Here is a 16,111-nt window from a genome sequence, read left to right on the forward strand (position 1 = left end):
ACATTTGTTCATGTGCCTTTCATGGAACCTCGTTTTATTTTTTTTATATATATATATAATTGGTACTGAACTGACTGTTCCAGTTAGAGCTGAATTGTCCTTGACTGTGGTAAAGGAGCATTTTTTATTTCTTTATCTGAGTTCTCCTTCTCTCCATATCTTGTTTTTTTTTCCCCCTCCTGAGAATTTACAACCACCTGTCTGTGCAGAGAGACATCAGCAGCCAGCAGCAGTCACATCCCTGCTCTCTCCATAGTATAAGAGAGTGCATTGTTCTTGTGTTGGGAGCTCTTGCCTTTAGGGGACCATTGATCTCTGTGTAAGTCCTGAGCCCATTTGCAAATCTTCATGCCTTTGTTTCAAAGATTTCTACAGTGGTACCATCCAGCGCTTTTTGGAGCTAAAACTCAGAACATGTGGGCCTGAATATCTCTCTTTTGGCAGGAATTCAGAGGGACTAAAATTATGATTTGAGCATGGTGATCTTTAAGGATCCAACTTTACTTTACAGACCCCTGTATTTCACTGTTACATGTGTGAGTAATATAATTCTCTTGTTGTAGTACATGCCCATAGGTTGGACTATGATTCTGTTGATTCCTCTGAACCTGATGAAGCCAATTTGGGTTTAAACTGTTAAACTTTCTCTTATGTGGAAATCTTTAAAAGGTGCGCTAAACACTTTTCTGACTTCTTGACAGGCGGAAATCACTCTTCTGTCACATCTGTCGTTGTTTTAGCAGCCTGCCATGATTGCACTGTCTTTGCTAGTTCCCTGAGGAATAAGTACAAAATTATACCTCCTCTCCGGGGACGTCCTGCAGACACAGGAACATTTTTTTTTTCCCCCTGCGGCCATCCTCTGCCACGCTGTACACGCCTGCCGTCTCTGTATTCACTCCCTCTACCCTCCTCCTTCTTCTCTGTCCCCTATTTTCTCCTCCTTTCTTCCACCCCCGCGCCCTCCCCGAAGGTAAACACTGCCAGCAGCAGTAGTAGAAGTGTCACCCGAGGCTGTCGTGTTTCACAGTCTGCAGCAACTGCTCCGTGGCGAGCTCATCCATCCTGCACTCTCACTGCGCCATCAGACTAATGCACTCATTACGGCAGACTCCACTAGAAAGGATAGGTCCCTGCCTCATAATCGCTGTGGCTGCTTGAGCAGGGTGATGTAACTGATAGCAATTTACATATAGAATACACCAGAGATATGGAGGCCATGCTGAAGCAGCATCAACCTTTTGATCTTGTTTCCCCCACTCTCAAATCCCCCTAAAAGAGAATAAACAAGATTAGCATACACTTTGTGTTGTGGTCAGTTGGGACGTGATGTGTCTAGGGTTCTTGTATAATGACCCAATGGAAGTATTGTAACTGATTTTCTGCTAAACCAATTTTTCTGTGGCATTTACTTAAATCAAAACATAACTCAGCATCCATCTGCGTCCGGGCTCTTCACTTCTTGTTTGATTTCGGCCCTGATTGCACTGGACAAAGCCGTCCTTCTTGACGCTGGCCTCGGCCCAGGTTTTGTTGAGTCATGAGCAGATTAAGGCAGGCCGAGTGGAGCCATACCCATTGTGTGGCTGGAGCCGAGCCTGTAACACTCAGTGGTGATGATGGTGAACAGCTGGGCCCGGCATGCCGGAGCTGCCGGTGTGCGATGAGACGATCGATCGCTCAATGGCAGAATTTCAGGCCCATCTTTTGGCCGGTGTGGCCGCGACGTAGTGGGGAGTGGAGATAATTATTTCATCACAGAGATCTGGAACTTCTACTGTAGATTTCCACCGGGACTCTGTGGAGGGCAGTAGGTGATGCCTTGTGGCGAGATTGGCCTGGATATCAGCTAGTGCTCTACGGTTCGGGGTCCTTTTTTTAATGAATAGACTTTTACCATATGTGCTGGATGGACTTACTGACACCATGAGAGTGATAAATCTACAAAGAGTCAGCTGTCCTGTCCTCTCTGCTTTTTCAATCACAGGTTCTATCTTCTAGTGGATAAGAAATGTGATTCCAAGACTAAGAAAGTCTATACTAAGCTGTCTTACCAGGACATTTAGGATTTTTGGGCCTTTAATAATGATAGGATAGTATGAGAGGCAGAAGAACAGGGGAGAGAGAGAGAGAGATATGGGTGACACGCAGCAAAGGGCCACTATATGCTTACATAAGATGCGCTCTACGGGGTGAGCTACCAGAGCTCCTATACCAGGACATTTTAAAGGGCCCAGATTTTATAAAGGTAGATTTCCATGGCTTTTATTTAAATTAAATGCAGTTCTAGGTTCCTCAGTAAACCTCAGTCCAGAGATCATAAACTAAACCTGAAAAAGCGCTGTTATCACCTCATGAACTTTGTGATGTTACAACAAAGCAGTCACCAACTATGACCCAAGCTGACCTTTACCAAAGAGTTAAAACACAGATCATTAGAAACAGGTTATTGACAACTGTGTGACCGGCCACATCGACCTTTACAATGAGTGATCACAGTTGGAAATGACAGAAATTAGTTGAGTTGGGGGAAAAAATCCATACATGTCCAGTCACTTTCCTCCTGCTCTCTGGTGAATCTGCACTATATTCATTCATTCATTCATTAGCCATAATTTAGAGTCAGTTAACCTAACCTGTGGGAGGAGCCAGTCAACTCACTGTGAGGTGACAGTGCTAACGCTACGTGACAGCAGACTGTGCATTAATACAGGCCATGTTCACACCATGTATGTTTCTGTTTCTGCTCTCAGGCAACAAAACAATTTGGTGATTTATTCATAGTTCATAAATACTCAATGTGATCTGACACAGTCTGACAAACTCAGTGTTGTAAGTATCAACACCTGCAGCCAAGAATGGGTTTTAATAAACATCCACTCCAGGGACCAGTGCAGGACATATACGAAGAGTGTTTAGGAAAGAAAAATACAGTTTTATTCTAAATAAAGCTAAAATTTTAGTTTTAGTGTTCACTGATGAGGAACTGATTTGTTCAGCACAAGAATCTGTTCTGTTTTAGTATCTCAAACAGGTTTCTCCTCTATATGACCTTTACCAAACTCTTTCATATACTTTCAGCTGCAACAAATAAAGTTAACTTGATTTCCTGTTACTGCCAAAGCAAACAAAGTTACATGACTTTGCCGTGTTCAGAAAGAAAAAACACTCTCAATATAGTTTGTTTTCCATTAAAGTTGTATTTCCTCCGAGTCTGAGTCTTGAGTGGCTCTCAGGCAAATTTACACTCACTCTGTATATTCTATTGTGCGGCCGCTGTTAGATTTGTTCTGCTTTCTTGACCTTAGATCTAATAAACCTTATCCGTGGTCAAAGAGAGTGTCAGCGAGGCGGTGGTCTTTGTTTCATCATGTTGCTCAGCTGAGTGGAGAACGTCCTCAGGGGCATTAATGGGGGTCATAAACTCTGATACGGATATTTGAGCACATTGAACTCTAACTGGCCTTGCTCAGACAAGGACACATGCTCTCCCCTGAGGCTATTTCCATGAACAGAATTAGAAAATAGTAACTATTGATTTCTGCCTGTGTTTAATGTGATTGCCTTGGCTGTTTGTTAATGTTTAGCAGCGTTTTATCTACTTTTTGGTTTTTTCCCTTCCTTGTTTGGAAGTCAAAACATATAAATGGTTGCCTTCCCTATACGTGACATAGCAGAGTTGCTTAAGCATACGTCTATGGGGGCTCAGTTATCAGCATTAAACTGGAGCTATAATTGTGCATAATCTAACTGTAATCCAGCGTCAATATGTGGGGAAAAAAAAAATTAATCCAGGCTTAGACTTGTAGGCCCTATTTACTGTTAATGGCCTAAATCCAGTCACTGTGCACAATGGTGACAGACAACAATGATGTGGCCTTACAGTATTATACAGTAAATCACATAAAGATAACGCACAGAGGGTTGTAAAGACTCCACAGAGGCTTTGGGAAGAAGAAAAAAGGCAGTAAAGTCGAAGCCATGACACAAAAGATTAACGTAAATCATAATTAAAATCCAACACTTTATATTGCATCATGTCGTTTCCTCACAATGAACACTTTATGGATGCGGTTTACAACTTATGAAGGAAATAGGAGGGAGTTCATCATCTTGGAAGAAATGCATGTTGTCAGTTTTATGTCGCCGCCGTGAAACTCGATCTCCTTTTGGCTGGCGTGTTGGTTTGTAAAGCATCGAGTGAATAGTTTGGAGCAGATGGAAAGCAGTGGCCCAACTGATTAAATGGACGTGTTTGTGTTTGCTATAATGTTTTAAACTTGCGCTGCGTTCGGTGCCAGTTTGTTATTGATAGTTTGACACTTGCGCAGCGGAGCGTTTGGCTCTGTTCCATATCCGAGGGTGAAGTAATTGACATGTCGTCCCACTGGGGTTTGTGATTAACTTTATTGACATATAGGAGGGGGTTGGTGGTGGTGGTGGTGGTATTGCACACAGTTGGCAGCACTAACAGGCCTTTCAGGCTTCTGAGACAAAATAGTATTGATGCTTTCAGGACCCGGGACACCGCTGTCCAGTGAAAATGCCTGGAGAGAGGAGATTAAGAAGCATGGGCACGGAGATTTGGCCTAAAAGCTGCTGCCGCTGGTTTTACTCTGCATTAGGCTCTCACTCTAATTCACCTCTTTTTACGATGCCGCTCGTCTTTACTCACGTGTTCCAGAGGAAGAGTAAGTTTGGAAACAAACAGACTCTCACTTTAATCTCAACCCATGACACCAGATTGATCTCATCTTGGCTTTAAACACCACAGATGAACAAAAGAAAGCCTGCTCTACAAACTGGCATCATGCTTAATGTTTTATGTGAATATCCGAGACAAGGAAGAGAACAAAGAGACACTAGAGAGTTGAATTATGATGTGTTTATGAAACACAAGTTAAAGCGTCTTTAACTTCTGCACTCTAACTTATTTCCCGGAAAAACAGAATACACAGGCAGCGTATAGTTTTGCAAGGGATTTAAATTAAATCCTTCAAAATGCGAATGGATTTGTCAAAAGTATCCGGCACAATATACAGCTGCAGAGATTCTCATATACACAGACTATCAATTTGACTTTATAGTGAGGATATCTCAGCCTCTACTGCACCCATTATGACCATGTTTTATGTTTCTTTACTCCAGCTTTATGGAAGCGCAATACTAAAACAATGGAGCACTCCAATAAAACATTTTAATATTTACTGTAATACAAGAATAAGAGACACAGTATATGTCCATCCTGGTGTTCTGCAACATGGTGCCTTATATATTTCTCACATCTGAGCACAGTCCAATACATCCCACGTAATAAATATAGATGTGTGATGGACTGCTTATGCATATATTGCAAAGTGTGGTTTCTTCGTGCACTGTCAAGCTGCAAGAAAACAAACAAAGAAACAGCACATCCGTAGGAAAACAGTTTATTTATAGGGAAGATGAAAAGAAAAATAATGAAATGTACATGCACATCATTTTCCGCTGCCTTATTGGTCTTTAAAAATCTTTGACAGGGCTGGTGGAGCTGCCCCCAGACTCAGCTTCTACTGCTCTTACATCACTTATGAGCTCATTATCTACTGTCACGTGCGCATGTCACGACTTTCACTCAGAAACGTAGACGACAGCTTCTGTCACGGTGATGATTCAGTGCGGGCCAGGACCACAATGGAAATGAGCTGCTTTAACTTTTAGCACATCATCATTCAATTTTATGTTGGCCACTTACTTATTATGGCGTTTGCTGTTCCTTCATGCTCATGCGTTGAGCAAGGTTGTTTGGATTTTGTTTGTTTCTTTGTTTTTCATGTGCACATGTGAAAAAAGGGTTGTTTGGTTTACGATGGAATAAAAAAAACAAAATCAAACTAAATCATAAATGAATGAGAGCAAACAGAAGCTCCAGAAGATGTCAGCTCTTGTAGATATGCTCTCTTTCCCTTGTGTGCTGTTCCAGGGGCCCCGAGCAGCATGTTTGACTCGATGTACAGGTGCCATGACATGAGACTTTGATTGACAGGTTCAGTCCTCCAGCCTACACCTCTCTCAGTCTCACCCTCTCTCTCTCTCTGACACACACACACAGAGGGTGGGTGTTCACTTTGTTACAAGACAGTGGGATGTCATTAACTCTGTGAGAGGAGCCTTTAATGTAATTAACAGAGAGGAGACGATGGATGGGAGGTGGTAACCACGAGGTCGAGTAAATCATCTCACACCCGCTCCGCAGTCAGTCACACACACAAACACACTCCCGCCCCCGTCTCTAAACCCCCGTTGAGAAAGTGTGTCTTTAATTAAAAATCCTCCATCCGACACACACACACACGCACGCTGAACAACGCCACTCTAAGTTGCTAAGTCTCCCGCTACAGTCAGAACATGCAAGCTTGATTAGTATTAATCCTTATCTCCAAAATGGACAGCTTCTCAATTGTGTTTTTTCCTCGGCTGGCTAATTTCATGAAGAGCATAATTACAGCATTTTCAATTTCAGCCCTCTGCAGAGTTATGAGGCTGACAGTCTATCTCTGCACTGCAGCTGAGAGGACTGGAGTGTGTGTTTGCGAGCGAGCGAGTGTGTATCCCAGAGTGCCTGTGGATGCGCGATTCAGTTTTTTTTTTTTGCGACTTAAAACGAGAAGGAGAATTAGCAGGTTATGTGGGTGACTAATACAAGAGATAATTTGATGCCGAAGCCGAATTGGAAAAGAGGCTGAAATCATGACAACTGTGTAAACTGCATGGTAGACGGCAAACAGGGTTGATTTACTAATAATGGCAAGTGAAAATATTAACTTAACGTGAGTGCAAACATTCTGGTGCCAGTGAACCTCTGCCTGGTCCAGAATGTGTTCAGTAACAGTGTGATATCCAGTAATCTGATTTACTTGCTGTCTATCCGGTGTGTGTTCCAACAGTAGGAGGATGAAAGGCATGTCAGCTCTGATTAGAGCTGCTGAACTGGCACAGTTTGACTAAATGTGTGTGTGTGTACTGATGCCTGTGCTTTGGTCACTCTCCAGTAGGGAGATGGGAGCTGCCCTAAGGCAGTGGCCATGTTCCCATCCTCCTCAGCTCCTCCTTTCATCTCCCTTCACATCTTTCTCTTTCCTCCTCCTTCCTCTCAGCGGTGCGACTGTTTCCTACCTGATATCTCCACGTTCACTCCTTCAGTCAAACGCTTGGTAAACAGCTGCCACGCATATCTATGTGCGTGAGCGCCTTCTTTTTGCAGGAGCAGCCTGTGTGTACATCCGCACGCAGGCGGCTCATCAGCGATGCTCTGTCAGCTTTGATAATAACTTAGGGCCCTGAGGCGCTGTGGCCCCCCAATACTTTGTCACACTCCTCCAGCTCTGCAAACACAGCCCATGCACCGTTGCCAGTAAAGCAGCTCTGCCTTCACTGATAATGAGCTCTGTGTCCTCAAAGATAGTCGGCTGTGGACAGGTGCCAGGTTCCCTCGAGGGGGCCGAACGCTGCAGGACATCTGACACCAGCAGGACAGCAGCTTAGATCCTGAGCACACATTCCCACTGACTAATAGACAGTCATTAATTTAGACTTGATTAAATGAAAACGTAATGGTGCCCAAAGGAGGAAGTTAGTAATCACAGGCGGAGGAGAATAAGGAGCAAGAAAAATAATGGGAATCTCAAAAAGTCAAGGAAGTCGGTGTCAAAAGTTTTACTACGTACAAGTTGGATCGAGTTGATCAGGTGTGCAACTACTGTAAAATAAAACCTATTTCACTGCTGAAGATCATAAAGACGATTCATTATTCCAAATAAGCAAACAGCGATGATAGCCAAGCAAATAAAGTAATAAAGAAACAACACTGTGGCGGCCATATCCATTCATTTAGGACCTATTAGTTTTAAATACCCCCCCTCGCCACCTTTGAGGCGACCGACTTCCTTCTGACCATAAATCTACCTTTTAAAAGCCTAATGTGACGCGGAGACACATATTTAGCTAACAGTTTAGCGCAGTAATTAGCGTTGGTGAGTTCTCTGCCTCTGCCAAGTGCCAGCCAGCCGCCCAACATCTGTTCCTGCGCTCGCTGCCTCCGGGATGAGCTCTCCTCCACCCTCGTCCCTCCCTCCTCCACCAGCCACATCTTTGGCTCTCAGCGGGGGGGTGGGGGGGTGGTGGTGGTGGCAGAACACTTATCAGGTCTGGAGGGAAGAGGTAGGCAGAGGGGGAGGAGAAGGAGGAGGAGGAAGGCGACAGGTCTGCAGCACCCCACCTAACTGTTCATTTGAGTCTTAAAGAAAAGGGGAGGCCCTCCCCCTGCAGTCACCTTGACCCCCACTCTCCACCATCAGCTACAATTAAACCACCGGGAGTGTGCGTGTGTGAGTGCGTGCGTGCGTGTGTGTGGGGGGGCTGTCCAGGCTTGTGCGCCATCAGCACATCAGCATATTCACCCTGATGCGAAGCTTCTGCACTTGCCTGTGTATATTGGATTTATTTCCCGCTCCAGCGGTGATGGATTTTCCATTTGCTTGTTTTGTACGGTGCTGCACTATTGAGAGAAGCCGCACACGGAGACTGTTGCATCTTCCGTCACTCCCTGTCGCACACCGTTTGCTCAGTGCCATTTTATGATTTCGCCTCTCCCCCGGCGAGCCATGCTTCTCCATATTGTGGGGGCCCATTTAACTCTGATAAGTCATTGTTCAGGCAATACGGAGCGGGAAGTCTTTACGGCGCGCAGACAGCATCGACACCCCCCATGCCCTCCTTCCCTCCCCTCTTCCCCTATTCTCTCATTTTCTGCTCTTCCCTTTTCCCCTCCTTTACTTTTTCTTCATCATTTTGCCTGTAGCTCCTCTGTGGGCAAAATGTCATTTCAGAGCCCTTGCCCGCCCCTCCCTTCCCTCCTCCCTCCAACACAACAGGAAGGGAGGGGTGGGGGGGGGTGAGGTGAGGTGAGGTGAGGTGGAGGAGATTATGACAGAAACAGGATGAAAGGGGAGAGAAAGGGGGAAGCAGTGGAAAATAAAGTTGCTCTTATCAGAACTTGCCAGGAGCAATGCACACACAAAGCTGCTTGGGAATCCAATTTAGTCTTTGCTGTTAGTTTAAGTGATATCAGTGCAATTAGCCGTCACAGGTCAGAGTGTGAGCCCAACACGTTAAGTGATTTCCTCAAATCCCACTAGTGGAAGCGCGAAGGAGGAGGTGGAGGAGGGGGACAGCTCTCCAAGAAGAAGAAAAAAAACAACTAAAAAAAACTTCTTACACCAACTCCACAAATGGACCTCTTCTTTATACGGCCTGCTAATAAATGTCAGCCGCCTCTGGGCTCTTTTGTTTTGCCTTTTGTCAGCTGCTCACTCTGGATTTAAATGGATTTTCCCTCTCTGTATCTCTGCACAAGGGTGACTTTGAGCCTCATGTAACTCAATTGCGCAGTGTGTTGTTTTTTTTGGGGGGGTGGGGGGAGGGAGGGGGCTGAGCTGCAGAGGGTGTGGACATGTCAAAGGGGGGAGACGGGCGCAAACAGCAGGAGCGTGCTCGGTGTTTTTCATTACAGCAATTACACAGCGAGCTTGTTTATGAAAGTCAAATGTATCGTTTTTTTAATATAAGCAGTTCCCAACCTTGTCCCTCTTTGAATGTTGGGTACCGACACGTGACCCCGTAACAACTGTGTGGCCGGATGGTTCGTTCTGAAAGAGCTTTTTATTTTAATGATTTATAATGATGGGAGATTCAGGGCTGAACTGAGAGCAGGGGGAAGCTCAACTCTTCCTTTGTGTTTGACGGATGAGAGCTCACTTGTGGATCCACCATCTGTCTCTCTACTCTCTTTCCTTTTAAGTCTTCCTGTTGCAAACCAGCCCTCCATGTTGATCCACTCTATTATCTTTTATACACTATGTGGTCCAGCTTCCTGTTAATTATGTATTATTTATTTTATGTCTATTATTTTCAGTCTACATTTGTTTTTTTTTATTTCAGAAAGTTGAACTGTTTTGTAAATGACCTCCGCTGCCCACTGGATGGGAACCGCTGCTCTGAAGTGGTGATTACGCAAAGTGACTGAGCAGAGTGGAAACTCATTCATGGTGGTCCAGCTCTCATCCAGGATGAATAAAAACAGATAGTAACAAACTAAAGTTGCCTCCATTTGCATCTCAGGTTTACTTTTGGACATTTGAAAGAGAGAAAACTTCACTGAAGTTATACATTTTGAAGTTTTTCTTTCTCAGTGCACATGCTCAGAGATCGTCACCATCCAGCCTCTGTTAAACTGATACGAAGTGTCAGGTTCACAGAATGGAATAAATGAGATACTGTCAAAGAAACAGAGCAGGGAGTCTATTATGAGGCGGGGATACAGAGGAAAGAGAGAAATAAAGAGAGAGAGAAGGATTTCATTATATAGATCAACATTCTAATGTAATATCACATAGTTTCCTTGTGAGCTTCTTTCCTATGACTGATTGATTTGTTCTATGAAGAGAGAGAGGCTGAATACTTTCTGTATTCCAATTTCAAATGTTTCTCTGAATGATATCTTCAGAGAAACACAAACATTACAGTCATATAAATTCATATTATGTCCACCAGTAATAATTATTTCAACCTTGTTTCAGTGTGCGAGCTGTCAGCCAGACAGACACTGAGTCCGCACGCTGGGGGAAACATGTACTTGTTGCTTGTCTGCATTACAAAGGAATACAGACATTTACAAATGTGGATTTAAAGGGATTTTTTTATTTGTGCAAACCAGATTTCTGCTTTTAACACACCAGGTAAACGTTGTTGACGGTGGTAATTCTTCACTCTCTCCGCTCATACAACACAAATCCAGCAAACACTCAACCTAATTTACACTCACACATCATTTATTCTCCACCTGGATTTCACCTGACTGACAGTGATTAACAGTGACTTCATCCCTCCTCCTTCTCCTCTCCTCTCCCCTCCCTCCCTCCCTCTCTTCTTCCTGGTCTCTAGGGGAGATCTGCGCATTCAACATCCACGGGCTGGAGGCTCCGTTCAAAGCAGTGGTGCTGAACGGTACGTCTGGCGAGGGCCAGCTGAGGGCCCGCGGCCTGGTGGACTGCGAGTTACAGAAGGAATACACTTTCATCATCCAGGCTCACGATTGTGGTTCAGGCCCCGGGGGTACGGAGGGCAAGAAGTCCCACAAGTGAGTAAAAAACGGACAGCAGGGTTCAAACAAAAGGGGCTTTTGAAGTCTGACAGAATGGAAAAGCACACGCACAAAAACATATATATGCATAATTCATACAAGAGTGACTTCTAGGTTTGACTGGAGAGTGAATTTCAGCATCTTTGCTTCTAAAAAAGTCAGTTAAAGTGTCAACGACTGCTAAATTAAATAAATGAGCTTTTTCATAATGCATATGGAAATGCTCGGGTTAAATTATGTAAAGCTATAAATGCGTGTTGTATAATTCATCATTCGTTTAGACAATGGCTGAACTCCAATCACATCGTCAGTCAGCTGTGCTCAGAGTTCCTCTGATATTTCAGGAAGTTTGTGCGCAGCCTGTGAGGCAAAGTGCTGGGTAATAACATGCTGCTGGTTCAGTTTAAATCTCTGAGCACAAGGAAAGAAAATTGAAGGAGAGTGCGTCCACCTGCAGGGCCACCGCCAGGGATGTTGGGCCCCATGAAGAGATATCACACTGAGCCCCCACAACCTCAGCACCACAGGCTAGATGAACCCTGCAAGATGTGTCTGTGCAGACATAGATTCATGCCTGTAGGCTCTCAAGGTGTTTCTAAAAAGGAAAAGATAAAGAAATTCGTCTGATTTATCAAATATTTTAATAATGATGACAGATTAATTATAGAAAATGTACCAAAGTGTTGCAGTGACTTCTCAAGGACACCTGCCGGTCACATTTCCCCTCCACATGTGGCACCACTGTCCACTACAGCTTGAACCCATGCTCGCTCTCCAAACACACGTCCACCTCCGCAAACAGCACTGGACTACTTTAAGGAGGTCAACTGATAAAAACAATTTGTCACACTCGTTGGCTCGACTGAAAGCAGCTTCAGTCTGAAATTGCTCTCCATGCAGCCTCTCAGACAACCACCTTTGTCCGCTTTACGCCGCACATCTCCCCTCGCTGTGTTACCTCTCAACCCCCTCACCTCAGCCAACAATGGAGCCAAACACAGAAATCCATCATCTTGTCTAGCGTATAGATGCTCACACGCACGCGCACATGCACAGCACCAGCAACAGTAAATACAAGATGCGCGCTACTGATTTTAAATTTTCACTGACGCTTGAAGACTCCTGCTGCTATAATTCGAGGTTTAGTGTGTATACAGTGAGTGTGTGTGTGTGTGTGTAAGTATGTGTGAGTGAGGCTTTGGCGTGTACAAGGCAAACAGGGTGATGGATTTGAGCTATGATTTCCCTGCTGCTGCAGGGGTGGATCTAGAAACTTTTGAATGTGGTACAAGATTAAGTGCATGGATGCAAAAAAGTGGAGCCTGTTTGGGAAAACGGGTGAAAATCCAAACCCCTGGATGTTGGAAATGATAAACATAAACATGATCAGATGTTGTAGCTTACAGTTAATGACATATAGGGGCAGAATGGTTGTAAAAAATGTTGACATTTCTGTCTGAAACTTTTCAAAATTACTTCCATGCACCTGCTGCACCTACAGTACATCAGCAACAGAAATAGAAGACGAGTAGTGTAGCTTCAAACATCAAGAGGGAAAGTGTTATAATTCGCTCAATAGACCATGTTCATTGTAACATAACACAAATTACTGTCAGTCATTTTATTTATGTGCACCAGCTTCAACAATTTAACACTTAACAGTAGATCTCTTGTTGTAGCTGACCCGGAATGTAGCCATGATCTAGCTGACAGCTAAAACATTAAACTCTGCCAAAGTGCATCAGAGATATCAACGCAGAATCACGGTAAACATGAAGTTCAAAGATTCAGAGAGATGTCTGTGTCTGTGTGTTTCTATATGTGTGTTTGTGTGGGTGTATTATTGTAACAGCTGACCCAGGTCCTTGTTGCTATGAGCTATGTACTCACAGCTAACAGCCACAGGTACTGAAAATATGTGTCTTCTATGTGTGAGTCTATATATACAAACGTACATATGTCGTTGTGGTTACTGATGGAGACTTTTGTCACCATGCGCTAACTTAACCCACTGCTAACAACTAAAACATTAGCGCTGCCAATCAAAATTAACGATTATAAACACACATAGAAGTCAAATTTATTTATTGTGTGTCTATAATATATAAGTTAATTTTGATTTTATATTATATGTATTTTTGTATGCATGAAGGTATTATGTACTAAATTGTAACCAATAACCTAACCTAGCATCTAAAATAGCCCCACCAAATAGCAAGAAAGGAATCGACATAGACACAATAAACATGATTTAAATTTGAAACATTCACAAAAAATAAATGATGCACTATTTTCTTCTGAATTAATAAATATTAATTATAAACTAAAATATTTTTTCTTTCTAAAATTAGCCGTGTCTGCCACATGGTGCTAGTTCTTTGTATGTGGACTAAATTGAGCGTAAAGAGTGAAGCAGGTGATTGATAGCTTGTTCCTGATTGGAGAAATTGGAAGTGTTACACATGACCTGTGTCACAACCATCCGTGGTCTCACCTACATCCAAGACAATGAGTTCTTGGACACAGACTTGTATGTACAAGGTCATTTGGTGTCTTGGATTTGAGAACCGTTGACCGTGTTTAATGCCCCTTTTTTTAAACACCCAGGTATTCCTCTTTGCCACACTATTACTTTCTATCAACATGCCTCACTTGCTGCCATGTTGCAGACCCTGTTTGGCTTGGCACAGACAGACCCCTGGCGCTGGAGGGCAAGTGAATTTAGGGGACACTTTAAATGGCCTGTCCTTTCGCTGGCAACCCTCAAAGGACGAGGCTGGCCTTTCGCCGCGCCGCTTCCTCGCTCGCTCCGATTTAGAAAAGAAGAGGGAAGAACCTTTGCTTGAGGCTGTGCTCAAATTACACATGACACATCAACAGCGGCGAAGGAAGGCAGTCAAGAAAATTAGCAGCTAAAGAGGACAGGGGAGAGGATCAGGAGTGACACAGGATGAGTTTAAACCTATTCTTCCCCTGCTCTGCTTACCACTGGCTGCTGGCCTACTTCTTCCTCCTGTAGGCTTTTTTTTTTCCTGGCTGGCTGCAGCTCAGCTCAGCTCCTGCTGTGTGACTCCAGCCTCCTCTCTGTCAGTACTTCTGTCTCTCTGCCCCGGCGGCCGTACAAATCTCTGCAACCGAATGAAATATTGTTTCCACTATGAAATAACATGCCAGAATTTGAATATATGCATCATGCTGCAAAGCCAGTGAAAACGTTATATTCCTCTTGCTCTCTGTGACTTCTTCAGACAGCAGGGTTGATAAACACTGACATTAATAGCTGGCTTTTTCTAAGTTAACAGCGATTTGGCAGTTCTGAATCACGTTGCTTCGCTCCTGCCTCCTTGAGTTCAATTCGACCGCCCGTGGAAGTTTTAGTCACATGTCAGCAAAATGTAAAAGCTGGATGAATTTACCTTAAACTGGATGAGACTGTTTCTGCTCAGGTCAGCTCTAAATGAAACGCAAATTAATCTACAGTACTGTGGGGCTGACATGTGCCAAATGAACTATTTGTACTGGGCTGTGAAGTGTTCTCAGCCTTTTGTTGTGAAGAGCCATAAATATTCATTTAGCTCCTCTTGATGTAATACAAAGGTGATTCAGCCTAAACATTAACAAAACCTTTTAAACGCGAGTCAAGTAGTCCTCTCTGGTATTTTTATAAACTAGATTTTCAGATGGATCTCTGAAGCTTAGAGCTTTTTAATCAATTTTTCCTGCTAATTTTTTTAATATCAAAAGTACACCTACACATGTTCCCATAATTATTTGATTTATTGTCATTTAAATAGAGAGTTTCCAGCCAGACACAGTAAATAAAGATGGACAGTGCAGTTGTCATAAAATCGTTTTTTGTACCGGGCTTTAAACATGTTTACTTCTGATATTAAGTTTGGCTTTTTATCATAGAAGTCTATAATTGGGATTGACTCACTTTTGGAGTCACCCTCAAGTGGCCATTTGAGGAACTGCACATTTTTAGCACTTCTGTTTCTGGCCTCATTTTTCATCTTTCAGCTTCTGCCTCTTGTTTCCAACTCATGTATCTAGATACCAACTTCCCTCTGATCTCCATTTGTTTTGTTTTTTCCTGTGAAATATGAAGTATCAGCTGGAATAGCCTGTGTGGCAATTATTTTTCACCTGAAACTGCTTGCACTTCTTACACAAGAGGCCACAAGTATGAAAAGAGGTTGGAAGCCTACAGAGGTATAACATCACAGTTTTAGGGGTACAGTAACATCATTACCAAAGAGATCCTGAGGTTTCCCTATGGCTCACCTGAACATTTGAGTAGGAGTCTTTAGATTCACCATTTTGAATCTGGAGTGGAAAAAAATTATCTTGCTAATTAGAATCTGAAGAGTAGACGTTTCTCTGTACTATTTGTGCCTCACGGTTCCCCACACACCTTTCTCTGTGCAGTTGCTATGGAGTAATTAGCCATAAGGGACATCTCACTTCCTCACCAAACATGTCATGTTCATAATCCTTCCTGGACGTGCACGTAAACGCTACCCAAGCCTGACACACTGGCCCAGGGTTATATGCTTGAAGGCCCACCTACTACCCCCTGGGGTGGTGTGTGCAAATTTTGTGAAATGTAACTGTGACACACAGATGTTTTTTCATGTCCGTGCCTCCACACATTTACTTACACACACATACACACTCAGTGCTTGGCAGCGTGGCAGTTATTAAAGTCATCATTAGTGAATCTTAGAGGCCTGCATGTCCTAACCTCGCAGCAGTTTGGAGAGGCTAATTATCTCAGCGAACAGCGAGCTGAAGGACAGCCATGCAACACAACTCACATACACACATATGAACAACACACAAACACACTCGTAAAGTCCCAAATGCTGAGTCAAATTCACACTGATATACCAAAATTTACATATAAATAAGACAAATACCAGAGCTGGGGAT

At 43.5% G+C, this 16,111-nt stretch overlaps 1 protein-coding gene across 1 annotated transcript in view; it reads left to right on the forward strand.

The window, feature by feature from the left end:
• LOC146975735 (calsyntenin-2-like) overlaps positions 1–16,111 on the forward strand; it is a 281,409-nt gene that overhangs the window by 152,323 nt on the left and 112,975 nt on the right. Inside the window, exon 3 of the mRNA XM_085794957.1 lies at positions 10,981–11,176. Within this exon, the coding sequence (XP_085651083.1) occupies positions 10,981–11,176 (196 nt within the window). The remainder of the gene's footprint in view (positions 1–10,980; positions 11,177–16,111) is intronic.

The sequence above is a fragment of the Trachurus japonicus genome, chromosome 13 (genome assembly GCF_045865225.1).
Source record: "Trachurus japonicus isolate A0001 chromosome 13, Traja_1.0".
Lineage (NCBI taxonomy): Eukaryota > Metazoa > Chordata > Actinopteri > Carangiformes > Carangidae > Trachurus > Trachurus japonicus.